The sequence below is a fragment of the Gopherus evgoodei genome, chromosome 2 (assembly GCF_007399415.2).
Source record: "Gopherus evgoodei ecotype Sinaloan lineage chromosome 2, rGopEvg1_v1.p, whole genome shotgun sequence".
NCBI classification, from domain to species: domain Eukaryota; kingdom Metazoa; phylum Chordata; order Testudines; family Testudinidae; genus Gopherus; species Gopherus evgoodei.
Window position 1 is genome coordinate 188,186,956 of NC_044323.1, and position 22,021 is coordinate 188,208,976.

The 22,021-nt window shown below is 42.8% G+C and overlaps 2 protein-coding genes across 2 annotated transcripts in view; one reads left to right on the top strand and one right to left on the bottom strand.

Moving 5' to 3' along the window:
- Positions 1 to 1,121, bottom strand: part of GPLD1 (glycosylphosphatidylinositol specific phospholipase D1) — a 49,705-nt gene extending 48,584 nt beyond the window's left edge. Inside the window, exon 1 of the mRNA XM_030549437.1 lies at positions 953 to 1,121. Coding sequence (XP_030405297.1) covers positions 953 to 1,121 — 169 coding nt within the window. The remainder of the gene's footprint in view (positions 1 to 952) is intronic.
- ALDH5A1 (aldehyde dehydrogenase 5 family member A1) lies at positions 1,120 to 20,814 on the top strand. The gene is made up of 10 exons (XM_030552540.1): positions 1,120 to 1,419; positions 4,543 to 4,626; positions 5,229 to 5,399; positions 6,131 to 6,247; positions 6,749 to 6,892; positions 7,866 to 8,009; positions 10,493 to 10,651; positions 12,840 to 13,009; positions 17,611 to 17,669; positions 17,866 to 20,814. Exons 1-10 carry the CDS (start codon positions 1,120 to 1,122, stop codon positions 18,069 to 18,071), a joined length of 1,554 nt encoding a protein of 517 aa, XP_030408400.1. The 3' UTR covers positions 18,072 to 20,814.
- Positions 20,815 to 22,021: the final 1,207 nt, after the last annotated feature.

Sequence of the window (22,021 nt, forward strand, 5' to 3'; positions counted from 1 at the left end):
TGCTAGACAGGCATAAAGAGTGGGATCCTGAAGGGATTAATTCTGGATACGTTTCTGTTCAATATCTTCAAAGATTTAGACAATGGCTTAGAGAGTACACTTATAAAGTTTGTGGATGATACCAAGCTGGGAGGGGTTGCAAGTGCTTTGGAGGATAGGGTTAAAATTCAAAATGATCAGGACAAACTGGAGAAATGGTTTGAAGTACATAGGATGAAGTTCAAAAAGAACAAATACAAAGTACTCCATTTAAGAAGGAACAAACAGTTGCATGCATACAGAATAGGAAATGCCTTCCTGGAGTACTGTGGAAAGGGATCTAGGGGGGTCATAGTGGATCACAAGAAAAATATGAGTCAACAGCGTAATGCTGCTGCAAAAAAAGGGAACATAATTCTGGGATGTATTAGCAGGAGTGTTGTAAGCAAGACAGGAGAAGTAATTGTTCCACTCTACTCTGTGCTGATTAGGTCTTAACAGGAGTATTGTGTCCAGTTCTGGGCACTACATTTCAGGAAAGATGTGGACAAATTGGAGAAAGTCCAGAGAAGAGCAACAAAAGTGATTAAAGGTCTAGAAAACATGACCTGTGAGGGAAGACAGAAACATGATAACCCTTTTCAAGTACATAAAAGGTTGTTACAAGGAACAGCGAGAAGAATTGTTCTCCTTAACCTCAGAGGATAGGACAAGAAGCAATGGGCTTAAACTGAAACAAGGGAGGTTTAGATTGGACATTAGGAAAAACTTCCTAACTGTGGAATAAATTGCCTAGGGAAGGGAATTTCCCTCAGTGGAGGTTTTTAAAAGCGGGTTGGACAAACACGTGTCAGGAATGCTCTAGATAAGACTTCCTCCTGCCATGAGTGCAGGGGACAAACTGCTATCTAGGCACTTCCTACATGAGGTGGCAGTTTTTAACAATAGTACTTTCTTACACCCCTTTGCATACCGGTAACTGTTGGAGGAAGCACAGGGCCAGGCCTGCCGACTGGGAAGCAGCTGTGGGCTCCCGGACTGTGCCGCACGCAGCCTCGGGGCCGACCGCTGCAGAGCGCCGGGCTGCCAGCAGAGCCCCGCCCGGCCCCTCGCTCCCCCCGGCCCTGCTGCTCGGCCGCCATGGCGACCTGGCGGCTCCCCCGGACCCCGCTGCTGCTGCGGGCGGCACCGCGCCTGCTCCCGGCCCCGCTCCGGCGCAGCGGCTCCGGCCCGGCCCCGCCGCGGCTGCCCGGCTCCCTGGTGCGCTCGGGCGGCTTCGTGGGAGGCCGCTGGGTGCAGGCGGCCGCCGCCTTCCCCGTGCTGGACCCGGCCAGCGGCGCCGAGCTGGGGCAGGTGGCGGACTGCGGCGTGGCCGAGGCCCGGGCCGCGGTGAGAGCCGCATGGGAGGCCGGGCCCGGCTGGAGCGCGGCCCCCGCCAAGGTGAGAGCCCCGGGGGAGGCGAGGGGAGAGGGGCCCAGCCCGGGGAGAGGAGCCAGCCCCATGGAGCGGGGGCCCGACGGGGAGCTGTGGCTCTGGGGGAGGGTGGCTCCTGCTGCAGCCGGGCTCCCTGGGCGAGCGGGGCACGGCAGGGCCTTGGCAGAGTGTGATTTACGCTCCCAGTGCGCCCAGAGCACGGCCGAGGCTGTGACTCTGCAGCAGAACCAGGCTGGCTGCCCCCCTGGTGGGCAGAGCCCCGTGCAGGGTTGGGGCCTGCCTGCAAATGCTGCACGGAGGGGACTGCTCTCAAATAAAGAGCTACAGCGGCCTTGATTCAGCTGCCTCTATTCTTGTGGGTGGTGTATCTAATCCCATGCTGTGGGGCTGGGACTGGTGCCTTGCAGCAACATGCGGGCCAGGGAGGTTCTAACAGGCCTCTAGGTCCTGCCTCTAATAGGTCTGTCAATATGAAATACAGAAGGAGGATTAGTGGAGGCTGTTAGTAGGTGGTGCTTTAAATTTTAAAACTGGCTTGAAGGCCACAGATCACCTTACACATACGTTGAAACAGTGGTTCTCAACCAGGGGTACAGGTACACCTCTGGGGCTACACAGAGGTCTTCTAGGGGGTATATCAACTCATCTAGTTATTTGCCTAGGGAAGTCAGTAAAGATTAAAATTTCATACAATGACTTGTTTATACAGATCTATACATTATACACTGAAGTGTAAGTACAATATTTATATTCCAATAGCTTTATTTTATAATTATATGGTAAAAATTAGAAAGTGAGCAATTTTCAGTAAAAGTGTGCTGTGACATTTGTATTTTTATTAGGGCTGACAAGTGGTTAAAAAATTAATCGCGATTAATTGTGCAATTAAAAATAATCACAATTTATTGTGCAACTAATCACATTGTTTAACAATTATAGAATGCCATTTAAATATTCTTGGATGTTTTCTACATTTTCAAATATATTGATTTCAGTTACAACACAGAATACAAAGTGTACAGTGCTCACTTAATATTTCTTTTTTATTACCAATATTTGCACTCTAAAAAACAAAAGAAATAGTATTTTTCAATTCATCCAACACAAGTACTATAATGCAGTCTCTTTATCATGAAAGTTGAACTTACAAATATAGGATTATGTACAAAAAATAACTGCAGTCAAAACCAAAACAATGTAAAACTTTAGAGCCTACAAGTCCACTCAGTCCTATTTCATGTTCAGCCAATTGCTCGGCCAAACAAGTTTGTTTACATTTGCAAGAGCTAATGCTGCCCACTTCTTGTTTACAATGTCACCTGAAAGTGAGAACAGGCATTCGTATGGCACTGTTGTAACCAGCACTGCAAGATATTTACGTGCCAGATGTGCTAAAGATTCATATGTCCCTTCATGGTCAACCACCATTCCAGAGGACATGCATCCATGCTGATGCTAGATAACAATCCAAAGCAGAGCTAACCGATCCATGTTCATTTTCATCATCTTAGTCATGCCATCAGCAGAAGGTTGATTCTCTTTTTTCGTGGTTCAAATTCTGTAGTTTCCACATCAGAGTGTTGCTCTTTTAAGACTTCTGAAAGCATTCTCCACACCTCGTTCCTCTCAGATTTTGGAAGGCACTTCAGATTCTTAAACCTCCGATCGAGTGCTATAGCTATCTTTAGAAATCTCACATTGGTTCCTTCTTCGTGTTTTGTGAAATCTGCTGCGAAAGTGTTCTTAAAATGAACATGTGCTGAGTCATCATCCGAGACTACTATAACATGAAATGTATGGCAGAATGCAAGTAAAACAGAGTCGGAGACATATAATTCTCCCCCGAAGAGTTCAGTCACAAATTTAATTAAACCATTATTTTTTTAAACGAGCATCATCAGCATGGAAGTATGTCCTCTGGAATAGTGGCTGAGACATGAAGAGACATACGAATGTTTAGCATATCTGGCATGTAAATACCTTGCAATGCCAGCTACAAAAGTCCCACGCCAACACCTGTTGTCACTTTCTGGTGACATTGTAAATAAGAAGTGGACAGCATTATCTCCCATAAATGTAAAGAAACTTGTTTGTTTTAGCAACTAGCTGCACAAAAAATAGGTCTGAGTGGACTTGTAGGGTCTAAAGTTTTACCTTGTTTTGGTTTTGAGTGCAGTTATGTAACAAAAACAATTCCTACATTTGTAAGTTCACTTTCAAGTAAAGAGATTGCACTACTTGTATGAGGTGAATTGAAAAATACTATTTCTCCTATCATTTTTACAGTGCAAATATTTGTAATCAAAAATATAAAGTGAGCACTGTACACTTCGTATTCTGTGTTGTGATTGAAATCAATATATTTGAAAATGTAGAAAAATATCCAAAAATATTTAATAAATTTCAAATGGTATTCTATTGTTTAATAGCGCAATTAAAACTGCGATTAATCACAATTAATTTTTTGAGTTAATCGCGTGAGTTAACTGCAATTAATCAACAGCCCTAATTTTTATATCTGATTTTGTAAGTAAGTAGTTTTTAAGTGAACTGAAACTTGGGGTACACAAGACAAATCAGACTTTTGAAGAGGTACAGTAGTCTGGAAAGATTGAGAGCCACTGCCTTAGAAAAAGTGTTGTGTTTTTTTTTAAAAGCATGTCCTTCTGTTCTCATTAACTGTTTTCTAAGCAAGTAGTTCTTTACATACATCTAAAGCATGTGAAACTGGATTCCTCAAGAAATTGAGACCAAGGGCTTATTAGTTTCAAAAGAGGTAGACCTGTACACAGTGGGGAGAATATATATATATAAAAAATAAAATACACACACACACAAATAAACATTCATGCCTGAGGATATAATCTACCAATTAACTTGAGGAAGAAACTTCCACTCTGGAAAGATTTTCCTCTGAAGTACCTGGTGCTGTCAGCGACAAGTTACTGGCATCACTAGTCCTCCAATACAATTTTGAATTCATGTCATCCTTGCTCAGTTACCTTTTTTCTGTTTGAACAGCACACATTCGCTTATACGTAAAGTATGAAGTTAATTCAGTATAGTAACATTTTTATCTGTGTTTAAAACAATGGCAGCTTTGCTAAAATATTTTTTTTCCTTGCCCAGGAGAGAAGTGCATTGCTTCGCAAATGGTACAGTTTGATGATGGAGAATAAAGATGACCTTGCTAAGATAATTACAGCAGAGAATGTGAGTTTTACATGTAAAAATGTACTAATTTCAGCATCTTTCATGCCTCTTTGCTAGCAAAGGACCCTTTGTCAACAAAGGATCTTATCCTGAGTGTTAGTATGCACCCACAACTCCCAGGCCTCAAGCAAGAAAGATAGATTAGCTATAGAATTTACCATGTAGGGCCTGATTTAAAAAGCCTATTGAAGTAATGGAAAGACTCCTATAAATCCTTAGCCCAGACTCTGTCCGAAATGTATGTAACCTGGAATCAAAGTGCCATTTGCAGTGCCTAGCACAATGATGAGGGCTCCTAAGTGCCATGGTTATACACCTCTTCCTCGATATAACGCTGTCCTCGGGAGCCAAAAAATCTTAACTGCGTTATAAGTGAAACTGCGTTATATCGAACTTGCTTTGATCCACCGGAGTGCACAGTCCACCCCTACCCCCCGGAGCACTGCTTTACCGCATTATATCCAAATTCGTGTTATATCGGGTCGCATTGTATCGAGGTACAAGTGTACAAATAATAAGAAGAGTAAAAATAATGACCTACGTGACTTTTTTCAATCACTTTGGTCTCTTTGAAGTATTTCTGCATTGTGATTTAATCATAGGGGAAGCCTCTGAAAGAGGCACAAGGTGAAATTCTTTATTCTGCCTCCTTCCTGGAATGGTTTGCAGAAGAAGCTCGTCGCATTTATGGTGACATCATTCCACCTTCTGTGAAAGATAGAAGGCTCTTGGTGCTGAAACAGCCTGTTGGAGTGGCAGCCATTATCACCCCTGTAAGTGCAGCTGAATCTGTCAGACTGATTAAGGATTAATTTAGGGCTTTCAGCTCAGCTCTGAGAATGGAGGAAGCAGAGACCGCCACTGCCCAGGAGAAACCCCCACTGAATCTCCTTCCCTCCACAAAAAAGAAGGGCCTTTTTCTGCTCCCCACTCATTTGTTCTGGCTGTGCTATACATCCCTGCATGGCCACGAAGGACAGAGCACAGGCTCTGCATAAGATATGAGAAAGTTATGGCACTAGTCTGGATGTGTTTCTTCATTGAGTTACATATCATGAGACAAATAATGGCTTCTTCATACTGAAAATACATGTCATGTTTTTGCTTTTCATGTTTCATGGGGTATACATTTGTTTCCTCATATCTTTTTTTTTCCACTTACTCTTAGCAGTAGGTGCCCCCCAAAAGGTTGAAGTTTTTGAGTTAATATAGGCAGTACCAGTTTCTCACTGATATAGAAATCTCTCTGCCATTTAATTACTAGAATTTTTAGAGCATAAGATAATTGGTAGTGGCATTATATACACCGTCTTTTATAAAGGCTACCTCTTCGCCCCTTTTCAGTTTTTGAAAAGTATTTAATTGTGAAAGTAAAGCAAATTCTCATTCTTATACAAGGTTTGTTTTGATTCTTGCTGGAAGTTGCAAAAATAGCCAGTTATTTGGGAACAGAGGGAAGTATTGAGCATTTCTGATTTTTCATTGTATATTTCTCTCCACCTAGTGGAATTTCCCCAGTGCTATGATTACACGAAAAGTTGGTGCAGCTCTGGCAGCAGGCTGTACTGTGGTGGTGAAGCCTGCAGAAGACACACCATTATCAGCATTAGCACTTGCTGAGGTGAGCTTTTGCGCTGGTATTACACTGGCAATGGACTGTATCTTACAGTAGCAATCTGTAAACAGGAAGTGAAGTGGCATTCAACCATAATTCTTGGCCACAATCTCACACTGAGAGAGTACAAATTTATTCTGTTAAACAGGTGGTTTAGATTTAATAGTTACCTTTAAAATAAATAAAAACATTGGAATATATTATGGGCATAGTACAAGTATCTTCCAGCGTTGGCCTAGCTTTGCAAAAGACAGGTTTAACTTTGAATATCTTTGCTTTACTTGATGTCGGCAACAGCCTATTTGTGTGTAAATAGCAATGCCAACATGTAATGTTTATGGGGCCCATTATTGTGAAGTGCTGAGCACCTTCAGCTCTCATTGACTCAGTGCTTATGTCTTCAGAGCAAATTTACAAATACATGTATGAATATAAAAATATTACCTAACTGATCCTTATACAAAGTATATTGTTTTGTAACTGCATATTCACTGTTTCTCATTGCAGCTTGCAAACCAGGCTGGAATTCCAGCAGGAGTATATAATGTTGTCCCTTGTTCCCAAAAACAAACCCCAGCTGTGGGGGAGGCTCTGTGCACTGATCCTTTGGTAGCAAAAATATCTTTTACTGGCTCCACTGCTACAGGAAAGGTACATGACAAGACAGTGAATGTTTGAAGGGTTTTTACTGAAAAGCAAGGGGAAGTGTTTTGAGGAGAGAAATGTGTATATAGAACATTTTCCTTTGGGGTGGTTCTTCCTCACACTGCAACAAACTTTTTTCCCTTCTGGCTGTTGAGTGCTTCATGCAAATCCCTGATCCTGTTAAGTAGTTTTCCTTGAATTGCTGTCCATTTAATCTGGTATCTGTTGGCTTTTTAGAGTAATGGTAATGTGCATCATTGCAGTTTGTAACACGATGAAGAGTAGTTACTCAGGAAAGTTCAGCTCCAGAAACTGCTGTTTCAGGTTATGTGATGACTTAACTCTAATGGGAACATGTTAGAATGTGCTGCTCAGTAATGAAGTGCATTACTGAAAGAGGGGAAGGGTTAATGACGTGAAACCTTTACTTAAGGCTAGATTCTACTCCCTTTACTCTGTGAGTAGTCTCATGGAAATCAGTAGGACTATTGAGGAATAAGATACTAGTGTGTGGGTTAAGATGGGTTAAGATTCCCCTTAACAAGGAAGGGGCATTTTCTAAAATGGTCTGAGGAGGAATGGGATGACAGCGAGAAGAGGAAAATTTTAAACTGGATATTAGGAGAAAAATCTTAACAGCAAGTTTTATTAAACTGTGGAATGATCTTGCAAGGGAAAGTAGAAGAAGCTCTTCCTTGAGTTCTAGTTAAATAAAGGCTGGACAAAGTAGCTGGATGAAATCTTGGCCCTATTAATGTCAATGGGAGTTTTTCCATTGGGGACTTCAATGTAGGACGGGATTGCCTGCTTTGGGAAGGGAATGGAAAAGAGAGACTATTGGCTCTGTGATGAACTTGTAGGTTCATTATGGGAGGTCACCCCCCACCAGAGTTAGTTCCCCCTGCCTCTAAATTCTGATTCATTAGTGAACTGATTACTTACACACTTATCCTGTTTGGTGTCTGCTGCATACATGTAGGTACTGCTGCATCATGCTGCTGGCACCGTAAAGCGGGTTTCCATGGAGCTCGGAGGACATGCTCCATTTATAGTGTTTGACAGCGCTGATGTGGACCGAGCTGTTTTAGGAGCTCTGGCTTCTAAATACAGAAACTCGGGGCAGGTGAGAGAATTTTTTTTTTACCTTGCCTATTTCACCTTTTGGAGCATGAAAGAGCCATATTTTTTGTGATTAAGCTATTTTTGCCTAACTTTATTTGCTTGTGAAAGGAAAGCTGCTGGATTTACAGCCCTAGACTTCAAAGTCCCCTGTCCACTGAACAGATAAAGCACAGATAGCGGCATTATCATGGCAACGCAGTTCAGTCATTACCTATAGTATTGAGAAGATGAGTCTACAATGCCAGTTTAGTGGCCTCTCTGCTGAAACTGCCAACAAGGGTATCAGTTGCAGATGATTTTGTCATATGGACATTTCATAGGCAGTAAACCCACATGAATTCCTGAAGAGTGGGAACAGAGTTAAGACAACTCTCAGGCCATTAAAGTAGACATTACAAAGTGTATTTAGCTCCATTTAAAATTAGTGGCTCATAAGTTTTAGGCAACCAAACCTGTTTGTAAGGATGTGCACCTAATCCTGTATTCCTTGTGCCCCTAGGATGCCAAGTGGAGTTAGTGGTGTGCAAGGAATGCAGGAGAAGTCATTTTCAGTAGTGACACGTCCCCATATCCCTTTTCCTGGAGCCAGTAACTTCTCTGTCCCCTACCTTAATGACAAACCTGAAATCCAGCCTCTGTTCTGGCACCAGCTGCCCCTTGTTCATTTCTGTGTAATCAAACTTGCATTGGAACTGAGGGCTGTTCAAACTCCCTTTCTCAGAGGATTGAACTGTGTTGTAGCTTAATATTCAGATAATTGAATAAGGTACATTCATGCCCAAGACAGAGGCTTCAGTGGCTGCCACTAGCCTGAATACCAGTCACGAGTCTCGAGTGCCAGTGGTTAGGAACCACTCTTGTAACCAAGTCAGGTCCCATACCTGAGTTAGACATATACAAAATGGAAATGAGGGAAAGATGAGCAATAGCACATAGTGAAAGTGTTTAACCAGATGGAAAAGTTTTTAAAATCAAGTTGACTATCCTTAACCATTCAGTATCTGTGCATATGTGTTCAGGGTTAGTTTATAAATGGTACAAACAGTTTAAGATAAAGAGATGGAAATAATTCCTCCTTTACGTGTCAACATTCAGTGTTTCTCCCCAGACACAGTTGCTGTCATTAGCACCTAAACAGAGCGTGTACAGCTCACTAAATTGGTTTAGAGCCAATCCTGTAAGATCTTAGTCAAGCGGGAAAAAAATAACCAACCCCTCACCTGTCCTGCACTCTCTACATTGCTTTAAGTGTTAATTATATCGGCAGTATCTTGGGAAAAACAGTGAATGGTGTTGTGTGCCCAGGTTGAGTTTGCAAGGCTGGCAGTTCAAAAACGCTTCTCTGCTTATATATGGAGTACGTTTGATTATTAAAAATAGTTTGGAGACAAACAAATATGGCAAAAATCTATCTGCCATTTTTAGAGTTACTTTTCAGAGTAGCTGGCACTTACATTGGAGTTCAGTGCACTTGGCATCATTAAAGACAATAGTTGTTTTGAGGTGCACACTGCCTAGAAGATGTGGAGAAGGCACATGACTGGTGTGGCTTAGTAGTCATTGACCTTGCAGAAGAAGCAAGTTTTAGGTGAATTTTGAAAGGGGCCTGATTAGCATGAAATAATTTCACTAGTCAAAGTGAGGGGACAGCATGAGAGAAAATGCAAAGACTAACTTGGGAGAAGAAAATGAGTAAAGTAATGAGGCTGGCTGGAATCTTTGTTAGACCAAAAGTGGTGAATGGGGACATGACAACATGAAACAAGAATCGAGATATAAACCAAGACAGAGCCGTGTAGGATCTCATATGCAAGGGTAAGGAATTTAGACTTGATGTAGAAAGTTACCAAAGGGATTCAAAGGGGGATAATGCAGTCTGACCTGCAAAGGAATATTATTTTAGCAGTTATGTGTTGGAGAACATCAAGCAAGAGGTTGTAGTAATTAAGGTAGCAGGAGAGGAGAGTGTGGACAGAACAAAGGGTCAGAGTGAACAGGTGTTCTTCCCCCCAACCTACAAATCCAACTTGTAAAATTCAGACTCTCCTTCTTCATGTGGGATTTGGCTATCTTAACAAAGACAACAATAACAAGATAACAGAAATGTCAGCTCCTACCTTGGCTTAGATGTGGAGTCTGCTACTTAACCCACATCCCGTATCCTTTGATTAGAGAATAACTCTCACTGCACCTCCCTGGTATCCTGGTAGATACGTGTATCAGAGAATCAGCAGCACTCACTTAACCTTTTCCTAGCAGGATCCACACTTGCTAACAGGGTGGGATGTTTCAGGGAAACACTTCCAGTTTGTTAGTGTTTGATTTTCAGAGTGTTGTAATGAGAGAAGGGCAAACCTTGGTAACAGCCTATGTGGGTGAAGAGAAGGCATGGAAGGAATTGTAATGATAATCAGTTACTGTGCTGTAAAAAGTGGAAACAGCACTAAGCTTTGTCTTTTGTTATTCTTTCATGTTTGTTTTCAGACATGTGTTTGCACAAACCGTTTTTTGGTGCAAAAAGGGATCCACGATGCATTTGTGGAAAAATTTGCCAAAGCTATTGAAAGAGAGCTACGTGTAGGAAATGGATTTGATGAAGGAACTACTCAGGGGCCATTAATTAATGAAAAAGCAGTGGGAAAGGTATGTGTATATGTGTGTGTATACATATGCTGATTTCACTTTTGAAATTGTAATTTATATTATTAGGAAGTATTAAACACATTGTATACCCAGTTTTGTCTAATACCGGTTTTGTAAGACTATATTTCTCACTCTACCTGGAATGGTCCCTTACAAGATATGCTATTTACTTATGCTAAACAATCTGTTCCACCTTGCATTTTGCTCTGATGCTGGGAGTACCTTTCCCAGATCTCAAGAAGAGCTCTGTAACAAAAGATATTACCTCTCCCACTTTGTTTCTCTGTATTTGCAGAAAATATTCTCTCCTCAAAGCCCACAATGATATGAACAGGAGTAATTATAGCCATCATTGCCTTTTAAACTAGGAAAAGAAAAGGGAATAATCTACCATGAGCAAACCTTTATTCCTAATTATATTCTGATTGGTATTTTTCTGGAGAACATTTGCAAAAGCTTAACAGACTGTGGGAGTTGTATTGGGTGTATTCATGTCTCTAGGTAGCATGACAGTTTTTGTTTTGAACAGTCTGTTTTTGCATATAAAAACAAAGCAGAAAAACAAATTAATGCTAAAACTATTGAGGGCTCTGAATGTGGAGGGTGACTTTTAATTTTCTTTTGCATTTGTACTTTTTAGGTATTTTCCTAAAGAAAAGTGTATTCTCATTTATATAAGTAGTTGAAGAATCTGAATAAATGTATGTTAAGTGGCACTGAGGAGGAGTGGCATTGCATTTATTTATTAGATGATGATTTTTTATTCCTAATTTGTGTGAAGATGCTTCAGCCCACTAGGTGCCTATCAGCATCTTTAGGTGCCTAAATATCTTTGAAAATCTGGCCCCATCTCCTTCAAATTTTTAGAATTAGTAGAGTTCATCTTCTCCCACGTGGGTTTTTTTTTCTTATTGTTCATAGATTGGAAGAGGAACACAAGCTTTCCAACTTTTTCAACTCCCAGTTGGTTTCTTAATTTGGATGAACTAATCCAAAGGAAGAAAATATATTCTCTGCCCCAGCTGGCTAAACTGAATCCAAAAGTAAAATAAAGGAAAAAGGTTTTCTGTATAACAGGAACTGAAAATACTTGTATTAGGAAAAATGTCCATACCACCATTCACTCTGTTGTAAAGATTGAAAATAATATAGATATTTAATGCACCATATCACATTGACATATTTATAAAGCTTGAATTGACCCCAATTCTGTTTACATTTTAAAAAGTAGTAGTCTTTAACTTACAAAAATTTGCAGATGACTCACTCATATAAAGTAGGTTTTTTTTTAATTAATCTTTTTAAATGATTTGAATAGATTGTAGTAAGTTTAGGCCTTACTGTAGGTTACCATAAATTCAAATTGAATTTTAAGGTCTTGTTTTTAAAAATAAAAATCTGATTTAAATTTTAAAAAAATCCATGTTTTAAAAAGAAATAATCAGTTTTTATCCACTCTGGCTGGTGTTCATAAAGTGCGTTCTGTCCATGTCAGAGTATAGATGGAGATATGGTCTCTCCACTCCCATCTTGAAAACTTGCTATTGTGGGCTAGTCTACACTTGCAGTGCTTTAACATGGCTTGTGTAGTCGTGGCAGAGCTCTCCCAGCACTCTAAAAAACCCACCTGCATGAGAGATGCAGCACCCAGCGCTAGAGCACTATCTACACTGGCGCTTTTCACACCCTTGAGCGAGAAAATTGCAGTGCTGTAAATTGCCAGCGTAGAGAAGCCCTGAGATAGGATAGTTTTCTTCTGTCAATAGGTAAGCACTACACGGTCTTTTGTATCTCTCTCTGACGACGCTGACCATGAATGTGTGGCCCTGATCCTGCAAAGACTTACACGTGTGCTTAACATTATACGCTGCCATTATTTCCCTTCACTTCAGCAGGACTAGTAAATGTCCGTTAAGCATGTGTGTAAATCTTTACTGAATTGCAGCCCTGCATTGCAAGTGATCTGGTATGTAAATCTAAAATTCAGGTTAAGTTCAGGAAGAGAGATGAAAATTCAGCAAAAAGGGAGGTTTTAAGCAATGTCTCAGTCCTCTAAATAAGGTGCAGCATAAACTCCTTTTGTCTAATGCCCTGTTTAATTTTGGGGAGTCTTGTGTATTCAAGGAAAAGTAGACCAAACCTTTACCCTAAATGCTAGCTTGAGTATCTCTTATTTTGCTCATCTCAGGTGGAGAGACACATTAGCGATGCGGTTTCTCAAGGAGCATCCATTGTGACAGGAGGGAAACGACACAGCTTTGGAAAGAATTTCTTTGAGCCTACTCTGCTCAGCAATGTCACAACAAACATGCTTTGCACGCAAGAAGAGACATTTGGTCCCTTAGCACCAGTTATCAAGTAAGATAATCCATTCTTCAGATTAACATAGAGTTTAGTAAACTTCAAAAAAATATTTATTTCATGTGAATAATTATACAATCTGCATTATTATTATACAGATTTTGTTTAGGTCTTTTAGGCTTCTGGTGAGATTAACTCTCTCTCTGTCTCGCTCTCTCTCTTTTATTTTTTTGTAAAATGGCACCTGCAGTTTAACGAGAGAGGATAACAGTAAAGACCATCAATTTTCATACTCCTTTAAGGGACTTGAGAGCATTTGCATTTTGTCACATGACCTAATAGTTCTATGTTTCTCTGATCCAAAGTACACTCGGGACAATTTTTCCTCTCTTGCAGTCTTTTTCTCTGAGGTCTTTCTCCCGCGGGCGCCCCCCCCCCCCCCAGTATGATTGAACTTGGTAGGACTCAGTGGGGGAAAGATTTACTAATCTTTCTCAATAGTGAGGTCTTGTCTAGACAAGGAAGTGAATGGCGTGTTTAAACCACATTAGTTGACAAGTATTAACACATTTTAAAATTTCATGTAACTCAAGAGAAATGGCAAAAGCACCCTGGCTTGAGACTGAAAATTAAATAATAAACACTAGAAATATACCAAGGAGAACAAACCTACATTCACTTTGTCCCATTGGCAGTGAGGCTGCTTCTCAGGGTTTGGCTACACTTGCAGGTGTGCAGCGCTGGGAGTTACAGCTGTCTTCGTACAGCTGTGTAGGGAAAGCGCAGGAGTGTGGCCACACACAGCGCTGCAGTGTGGCCACATTTGCAGCATTTGCAGCGCTGTTGGGAGTGGGCAGGGAGTGGGCATTATGGGCAGCTATCCCACAGAGCACCTCGTCCCATTTTGGCGCTGTGGGTTGTGTGAAGGGGGCGGAGGGGGCGGGTCATTCTGCTTCCTGTCCCAATGCCCCGTGATGCATCGCTTCACATCCCAGCAATCCCTGATTTTCCGTCCACGTTTGGCACCATCTTGACTCAACGGTTTCTGTGCAGCGCGATTTCTGTGGGAAATGGAGCCCTAACTGCTGAGGAGTATGCTGATGAGTCTCGCCAGCACATCACATTTGGCAGTTGAGCTTTTCCTGATGATCCAAAGTGATGAGGAGTCCGACGATGATAGCGATTCGCCTGACACGTATGACACTAAATTGCTTGTGGCATTCATGGAAATGCTCAGCACCATGGAACGCCACTTTTGGGCTCGGGAAACAAGCACTGAGTGGTAGGATCACATCGTCATGGAATGTGGGATGATGAGCAATGGCTGCAGAACTTTCGGATGAGAAAAGCCACTTTCATGGGACTGTGTGAGGAGTTCGCCTCCACCCTGCGGTGCAAGGACACGAGATTGAGAGCTGCCCTGCCGGTGGAGAAGTGGGTGGCTATTGCAATCTGGAACCTGGCAACTCCAGACAGCTACCGATTGGTCGGGAACCGGTTTGGAGTGGGAAAGTGGACCGTTGGAATCGTGTTGATGCAAGTTTGCAGGGACATTAATCGCATCCTGCTAAGAAGAACAGTGACTCTGGGGAACATGCAGGACATTGTGGATGGCTTTGCACAAATGGGTTTCCCTAACTGTGGAGGGGGGATAGATGGGACGCTTATTCCTATTCTAGCACCACCCCACCTAGCATCCGAGTACGTTAATCAGAAGGGGTATTTCTCTATGGTTCTCCAGGCGCTTGTGGATCACCATGGGCGTTTCATTGACATTAACACAGGCTGGCGTGGAATGGTGCATGATGCACACATCTTTCGGAACACTGGCTGTTCAGGAAGCTGCAGGCAAGGACTTCTTTCCCAGACCAGAAGATCACAGTAGGGGACGTCGAAATGCCCATTGTGATCCTTGGAGACCCCGCTTACCCGTTAATGCCTTGGCACATGAAACCATATACAGGGAAGCTTGACAGGAGCAAGGACCGGTTCAACTACAGGCTGAGCTGGTGCCGAATGACTGTGGAGTGTGCTTTTGGCCGTTTAAAGAGGCGCTGGTGATCTCTGTATGGGAAGTTAGACTTGGGGGAAAGCAGCATCCCCGCGGATATATCCGTGTGCTGTACCCTCCATAATATTTGTGAAGGGAAGGATGAAAGATTCAGTCAGGCATGGACCTCCAAGGTTCAAAGCCTGAAGGCTGAATTTGCACAGCCAGAGAGCAGGGCTACTAGAGAGGCCCAGCACAGGGCTTCAAGGATTAGGGATGCCTTGAGGGAGGAATTTGAGGCTGAAAACCAACAGTAATGTTTAGTGCCTTGCACAGGAGTGAAGTGCAGTGGTTACAATGTTAGTAGGAATCTGTGTTTCCTATGATGATTTGCAGTGCCTGTTCCTTTCCTGGGCTAAGGTATCTATGACTTTCTGCAATAATAAAGACTGTTTTCAAAGCCAAGAATTCATTTATTGAAAAGAAAATAACTTTATTGACAGACACACAACATTTTGGGAACCTAAAAGGGCAGGGGGGTGGGGTAGGGAACTGTACAGTCACAGGTTTGAGTATGTCCTGTCTGGCGTGCTGTGCAATGACTGTTGCACTTCAGGATGCCTATACTGCATGGTGATGTGGGTTGAGTGCAGAGGGTAAGGGTCGTAGTTCTCAGAGCTGGTTGGTGAATGTACAGGTGTTGGAGGCAGCTGGTGGTGGTAAGAACCTGGATGCTGGAGAACGGGGTTTTGAGCTGACATTGGGGCACAAGGGAAAGAGCTTTGGGATGGGGCGGGGAGGCGATGCGGTAGTGCTCTGCCTGCATGGCTACGAGAGCCTGGATAGAGTCCGCTTGGCACGCCAGGATGCTTATCAGCTGCTTTGTGCTTTTCTTCCCGACCGCTGCGTTTTTCTGGCAGATCCTGCTTTCCCTTTCCCTCCAGTCCTGCACTTTTTGATTCTCTGTGACAGAGTGATCCATAACTGCTTGCAGCAGGTCTTCTTTGCTTTTTCGTGGCTTCTTCCAGAGGTTTTGGAGTCTTTGAGCTGTTGATAACACGGGCAGCCGAGATCTCAAGGTTGCTTGTGAAAAGGCAAAAAAGGCAACACTTAAGAGAGGCAGCATTGTTTATCTCAGACAGTTATTCCCACACAGTGAAGGAGTTTACAGTTTTCACAATAGCATAATTTTCCCATACCAAAGAGAGTGCACATAACCCACAGGAGCCCCGAAATGGTGAGTAAGGGGGACTGATAACTTCAGGGCTGTACTATCCTCAGGGTTTCTGTGCGTTGGGGAAAGCAAACAACTGCAGGGGGCACCTACACTGAACACTCTCCCAACATTTTCCACAGGAGTTGATCCTGGAAGATATCTCGCTGCTGCGGGTCACCTGGGAAGAGCGGGAGGGTCTTCTACAGCAATGCAGATTCCGCCCTGGCCCCTATGCAGCTTGCTTGTGTGCAGCAATGGTCCCCCCACCCCTCGTGGCACAGTGGCGCGGACGCATTAGCCTGACTGGGACAAGGACCACAGTGGCTCTCTCAATAAACTTGCGCAAGTGCATTGCCCACGCTATTCCACATCTAGGCATGCATGCATGCAGCCCTAACCCTCTCTCCTCTCCCGAAAAATTTCCATCCTGAAAATAAAAGCTGCTTACCAGGAACCCGCTCGTCTGTTTGTCCTCCGCCAAGTACCGGCTGCTGCGCCTGGCTACCTTCTTCCTGGCTTGAGAGGAGCTCCTGACTGCATGCCTCCAGGGACTCCGGGGTGTCTCCCCCAACCGCAGTACCCTCACTCTTGGTTTCCTCCTCCTCCTCCCCCTCCTCCCCAAAGTGTCCATCGTGGTTCTCGGATTGGCGGTGGGGTCACCCCCAAGTAGCACGTCCAGCTCTTTGTAAAAACGGCAGGTCGTGGGGGCAGCGCCAGAGCGGCGGTTTCCCTCACGGGCTTTGCAATAGGCACTCCGCAGCTCCTTCGCTTTAACCCAGCACTGCACCGTGTCCCAGTCATAGCCCCTTTCCAGCATGGCCCTTGATATCGGCCCATAGATATCGTAATTCCTACAGCTGGAGCGCAGCTGGGACTGCACAGCTTCCTCCCCCCAAACACTGATGAGATCCAGCAACTCGCCATTGCTCCATGCTGGGGCTCATTTGGCGCATGGAGGCATGGTCACCTGGAAAGATTCGCTGATTGCACTCCACACTTGGCTGAACAAACAGGAAGGAGATTTTTTTAAATTCCTGGGGCATTTAAAGGGCGGGTCACCTGAGGCCAGGGCAGTAGAGTTCGAACTGATGAGCAGAGTGGCTGAACAGGCATTCTGGGATACCTCCGAATACCTCTGGAGGCCAATAACAGCGCTTTTGGTGGCCACACTGGCGAAGTAGCGCCACATCACCAGCGCTGCAGTCGTTATTCCCCAGGCTGAGGTGGAATACAGCCAGCGCTGTAGCCAGGGAGATACAGCGCTGTATGTGCCTTGCAAGTGTGGACAGTGAGTGAGTTGCAGCGCTGTAACCCACCACCAGTGCTGCAACTCTCCAGTGTAGCCAAGCCCTCAGTATCCAGAGAACAGGAAGGCAGTAAAGATTACTCCCCCCCCCCACCCCGCTATGTTGATTGCAGATCTCACTGGTATCTGTTTCTTTATATTGGCAGGTTTGATACTGAAGCAGAAGCTGTTGCTATAGCAAATTCAGCCAATGTGGGTTTAGCAGGTACGGTCTCCCTTTTCAGACAGATACACCACTCTGCAGCTACAACCTTGAGCTTAATGTTGCAATTGCATGAGATGAAGAATTTCATTTTGATTATTTCTGTTTGCTAATAAGCACCTTCCCCAAAACCTTCTGCTGCCATGTCCTTTTGATTTTTGTTCTATTTTAACAATATATTTTTACATTCATGTGGCAGGATATTTCTATTCTCAAGACCCAGCCCAGATTTGGAGAGTTGCAGAGCAGCTGGAGGTTGGAATGGTTGGTGTTAATGAAGGAATAGTGTCCTCAGTGGAGTGCCCTTTCGGCGGCGTGAAACAATCTGGCTTGGGACGAGAAGGTTCAAAATATGGTATTGATGAGTACCTAGAAATAAAGTATGTCTGTTTTGGAGGCTTATAATAATTTGCAAAAATTGCACAAATCCACAAAGGCCTGGAAAACAATGGCCTGATTCAGGTGGACTGTCTATATATTAATATGGCTGTTATCCTCTTCAAATCCAAGTAATGCTGTTGTGTGAGTAAATGCAGAGAGAGGTGTTTCATGTAGCTCTGTGCTGACACTTGTAAAACATGAATATTACTAGTTACGTAGATCTAGTTAATACCCAATAGTTGGATGTCAGTGCCTCTTAGGTGGTGGTGGTGGTGGGAGGGGGCAGGGAGCAATGGCTTCTGTTATTTGGGTTACCCTATGTAAACAGGAAGAATTTGGAGATTTGAGCATAATGAAGTTCATAATTCCGTTCTGGAGGACACCGGCAATTCCCCTCAGCCGTCTCTCCTAATATTCAAGCATCTGTGTAGGGAGTGGAGAGGGGTTGGGGAGTGTAACCTATCCTTTATGGTTTTGTGCCAAATACGCACTTAATTCTCAGCTTGCTACAGCTGTTATATAACTTTTTCAAATTGTTTACTTTTATTACAGTTTGCGGGAGAACTTGGTGCTTGTGAAGGGGAGGAATTAGTAGTAATGGCTGGAACAGGCATTCTTACAGGCTAGTGCACAGCTGTGTTAGTATGCATCACTGCTAATGGCATCACTACTTGCTGTTGCAGCTTTGGCCCTCTCCAGAGCAGACATCTTAACTTCTGCCTAAGAGCTTAGTAGTTTGAGGAACAGATACACAACCTGTGCTACCACGTAAACAAGGGTGGTAAGTTGCAGTAGTCTCTATAAACTGGTTGCACAATGAATCAGTGGAGCTTGGGGGATGGCTAGCTTAGTGTATGGCAGAGGAAGGTGAGGACTGTATGCATGTTGCAGGGACATTCTGCTGAGCTGTTCGGGGTGGGGGGCAAGATTTATGTAAATGAGCTCCACATGACAATACAAATGCATTCATTCCCCTGTGCAAGACCAGTATGATGCCATCTGGAACAGATAAGAGGATGGCCATCAACATAAATGTTGCCAACTAACTTTTTCCAGGAGTGCTTTCCTCCCACTCCTTCAAAGAGCCACTTTAGCTTGCTCAGCTACAGATCCTCAGCAGGCTGTACTGCTCCTGCAGCTTTGTGCCTTAAATGCTGACAGGCCCTGGATTGGGCTCCTTGTCACATGGGCAGATGTCCATTGCGGAGTGGAACAAAACCCCAAACTCATCTAACTTACAACCTACTGAGGATTGTATAGGTCTTCAGAGGTAGACTTCGTATGTCATCCCCTTAGTCCAAGTAGCCTCAACTGAAAGCATCATTAAAAGGTGATGTAAAAGTTCCTTAATGTGAAGCAAATAATGGTGCATTAACATTATTTTGACCTAAAATAAGCACTTTATTCACCAAACTAAACTTCCTCAGAAGATCCTATAGAAAATTTTAAACTGGCTTTTCAGAGGCTGGGAAGTAGAAGTTGTGTGTTTTCATTTTTTGGCTAACTGCTGTTTAGCCAGACTCTTACATTTAATTACAGAATTAAAGTGAGCTGGCCACTCTCTCTAGATGAATGTACCCTGTCAAATAGGCAAAGGTATTCAATTAAACCAAGGTAGGGGGAAATTATTTTTGGACTGACACTTAGGATTAACAGAAAAGCAAGGTGGAGCAGAGCTTCACAGAGCCTTCTCAAGCGCACATAGAGTAGTGTTGATTGCTACTCAACATTTTAAATGTTTAGATGATTTTTGTATTACACTGGGTGTGGCTGGAGCTCATTCCTTACTGTCTATGTAAAATGCATGAGTGCATTGTGCTGAAGTGATGCCACAAACGGGATTTGGAAAGGACACTCGTTGCCCTTACAGAAGTCCCTAATGCAATACATATAAAAATGAAGGCTCTGAGGCTTTATCAACTGCAGTGTGTGCTTTTGGAGTTAATAAGGAGACAACAGATGTGCTTGTTTATATTAACCACTTTTTAAACTCTTGCCGATGAGCATACATAGCACCCTGATTTGAGAGTGTTGTGTTTTGGCATATATGACAGTAGGGCAGCTAGAACAAGGTATTTTACTCATCCATTTCTTATTCAGTAGAGAGTGCTGCACAAAAATACAGCCAGTACTTGCTACATCCCAAAGTACAATAGCTTAAATACAGCAAGCACACAGGCAGTTTTCTAAGTACGTTAGACAGGTGGACCCATCTGTCATTTCAGCCAGGCACTCAAATTGCACTGCTCTGACTGGTTGCCTCCATGTCAGATGCAACACTGTTGGTTGTCTTCAAATCTTGGTGTCTTGTTTTGAGGCTGGATTTTCTTCTCTGAATAGAATTAAATAAAATGTGAGTAAATTTTTACTCTTTACCCAGCATAAGATATCTTTAAACTGTGTCTGACAACAGGAAGCACAAACCTTTTGTTACATAACTGTAACAGTATCTTAGGTTAACTTTAAAAAAAAGTTTGTCAAGTTTTCCTCCATGCCTGTACTCCAGTGCTTGAATATGTATGGTTGTCTAGGTAATGTCTACATCAAAGAGCACAAATGGATCTTTCTTACAAATGTTGTACTCATAAAAAACTGTGATCCTTTAACAAAAGACATACTTGAAATATTACATTTTAGTTTGTGTATGATTAGTTTGTCATTGTCTAGCGTTTTTCTAATGTAATGTATATGGGTGTTCAAATAACGCATACTACTTAGCAAAGAAACTGAACTGTTTTCAAATAAATATCTAACACCTGTGAAAGCATTGGATCGTGTGGGTATTCACTTTTTCTGTGTTAAATTGATGATAGTTAATTAGGCTATTTAATACTCAATTGCTGCTTAAGTCCAGGTTCCATAGATTTGCATTTGTTTTCATTTATTTCAGATAAACCAAACAATGGAAGAAATGCATGCTAAGTACATTCAACAGAGGCAGTTTTGTAAGTGTCAGAGTTTAGACCACATGGCAAACTCTTGAATTTATCAAACAGTTACATCACTTCAGAAGGCAAAGATTTGCATATTTGTCTTTCATCTGAGCATCTTCAAGCATTTTACAAATACTAGGTAATAAAGATTCTCAATAGCCTGGGTGGTTAGGGACTAATAATACATCAAGCATTCTTCAAGTCAGGATGGTGGACCTGTCACAAGAGTTTACACCCAGTAGCCTTTTAGGTCTGCATTGTTTTTTCTCCCCAGCAGGCACAAGAACATTTCTGACCACCCTAGGACTGCTTTTTCAGTAAGTTACTTTAAGTAACGCATTTCCCCACCAACATGCTGCCTTAACCAACTTAGTTCAATTGAGCAAAATAAGTGAAGGAGGCTCTTGATCCTAAGGCTTCCCAGAAAGTTGGTCCTGCAGAGGCAATAAAAAGTGTATTGCCATATTGTGTGGCACAGTGTGATTATAATAGTAGATGCAGCTGTAGTAGTTAATGTGTAAAATTTGCCTGGTATCTGTCAGAACTTGAATTCTGCTTGGAGAAAATAGCTAGCATGTTACACTGCACTTTGATTTGATAGTGATGTGTACAAGTCTAACAACTATCTTACATGAGCCAAGTAGCTTGCACTCTGCTGCATATTCACTTCCTAAGGAAAACTTGAAAAATCTGCCCTCTTCATAGAGACATATTTCAGTTTCTGCACTTTAGTTTTGTGAAACTTGTCAATGGGCTTGTCTGCTAGGGTACCAGTCTGAAATAACTGCATCCTATCATGCAGGTGTTCCATGTAGGAAATTTTGCAATCCTGTGAATAGGGAACGCACAGTAATCAGTGACTTGGCACTAGGATAGCCTTCCATCTTATAATGGCCATTTTCATTTGGGGTAGCCCTAGGGAAATGACTTTGGCCCTAACCCTACAATTTGATGACATAAGGTACATTCTGTTTCTCCCTCTGCTGCGATGTTGGGCAGACAAACTTCATAGAGAATTAAGTATGGCATACACAACTCAGA

Bases quoted from the DNA above. Each gene is read 5' to 3' on its own strand.
- ALDH5A1 (XM_030552540.1), top strand. From the start codon at position 1,120: ATGGCGACCTGGCGGCTCCCCCGGACCCCGCTGCTGCTGCGGGCGGCA. The intron at 13,010-17,610 runs GTAAGATAATCC...TTATATTGGCAG, and splicing joins CCCTTAGCACCAGTTATCAA to GTTTGATACTGAAGCAGAAG. The intron at 17,670-17,865 runs GTACGGTCTCCC...TTCATGTGGCAG, and splicing joins AGCCAATGTGGGTTTAGCAG to GATATTTCTATTCTCAAGAC.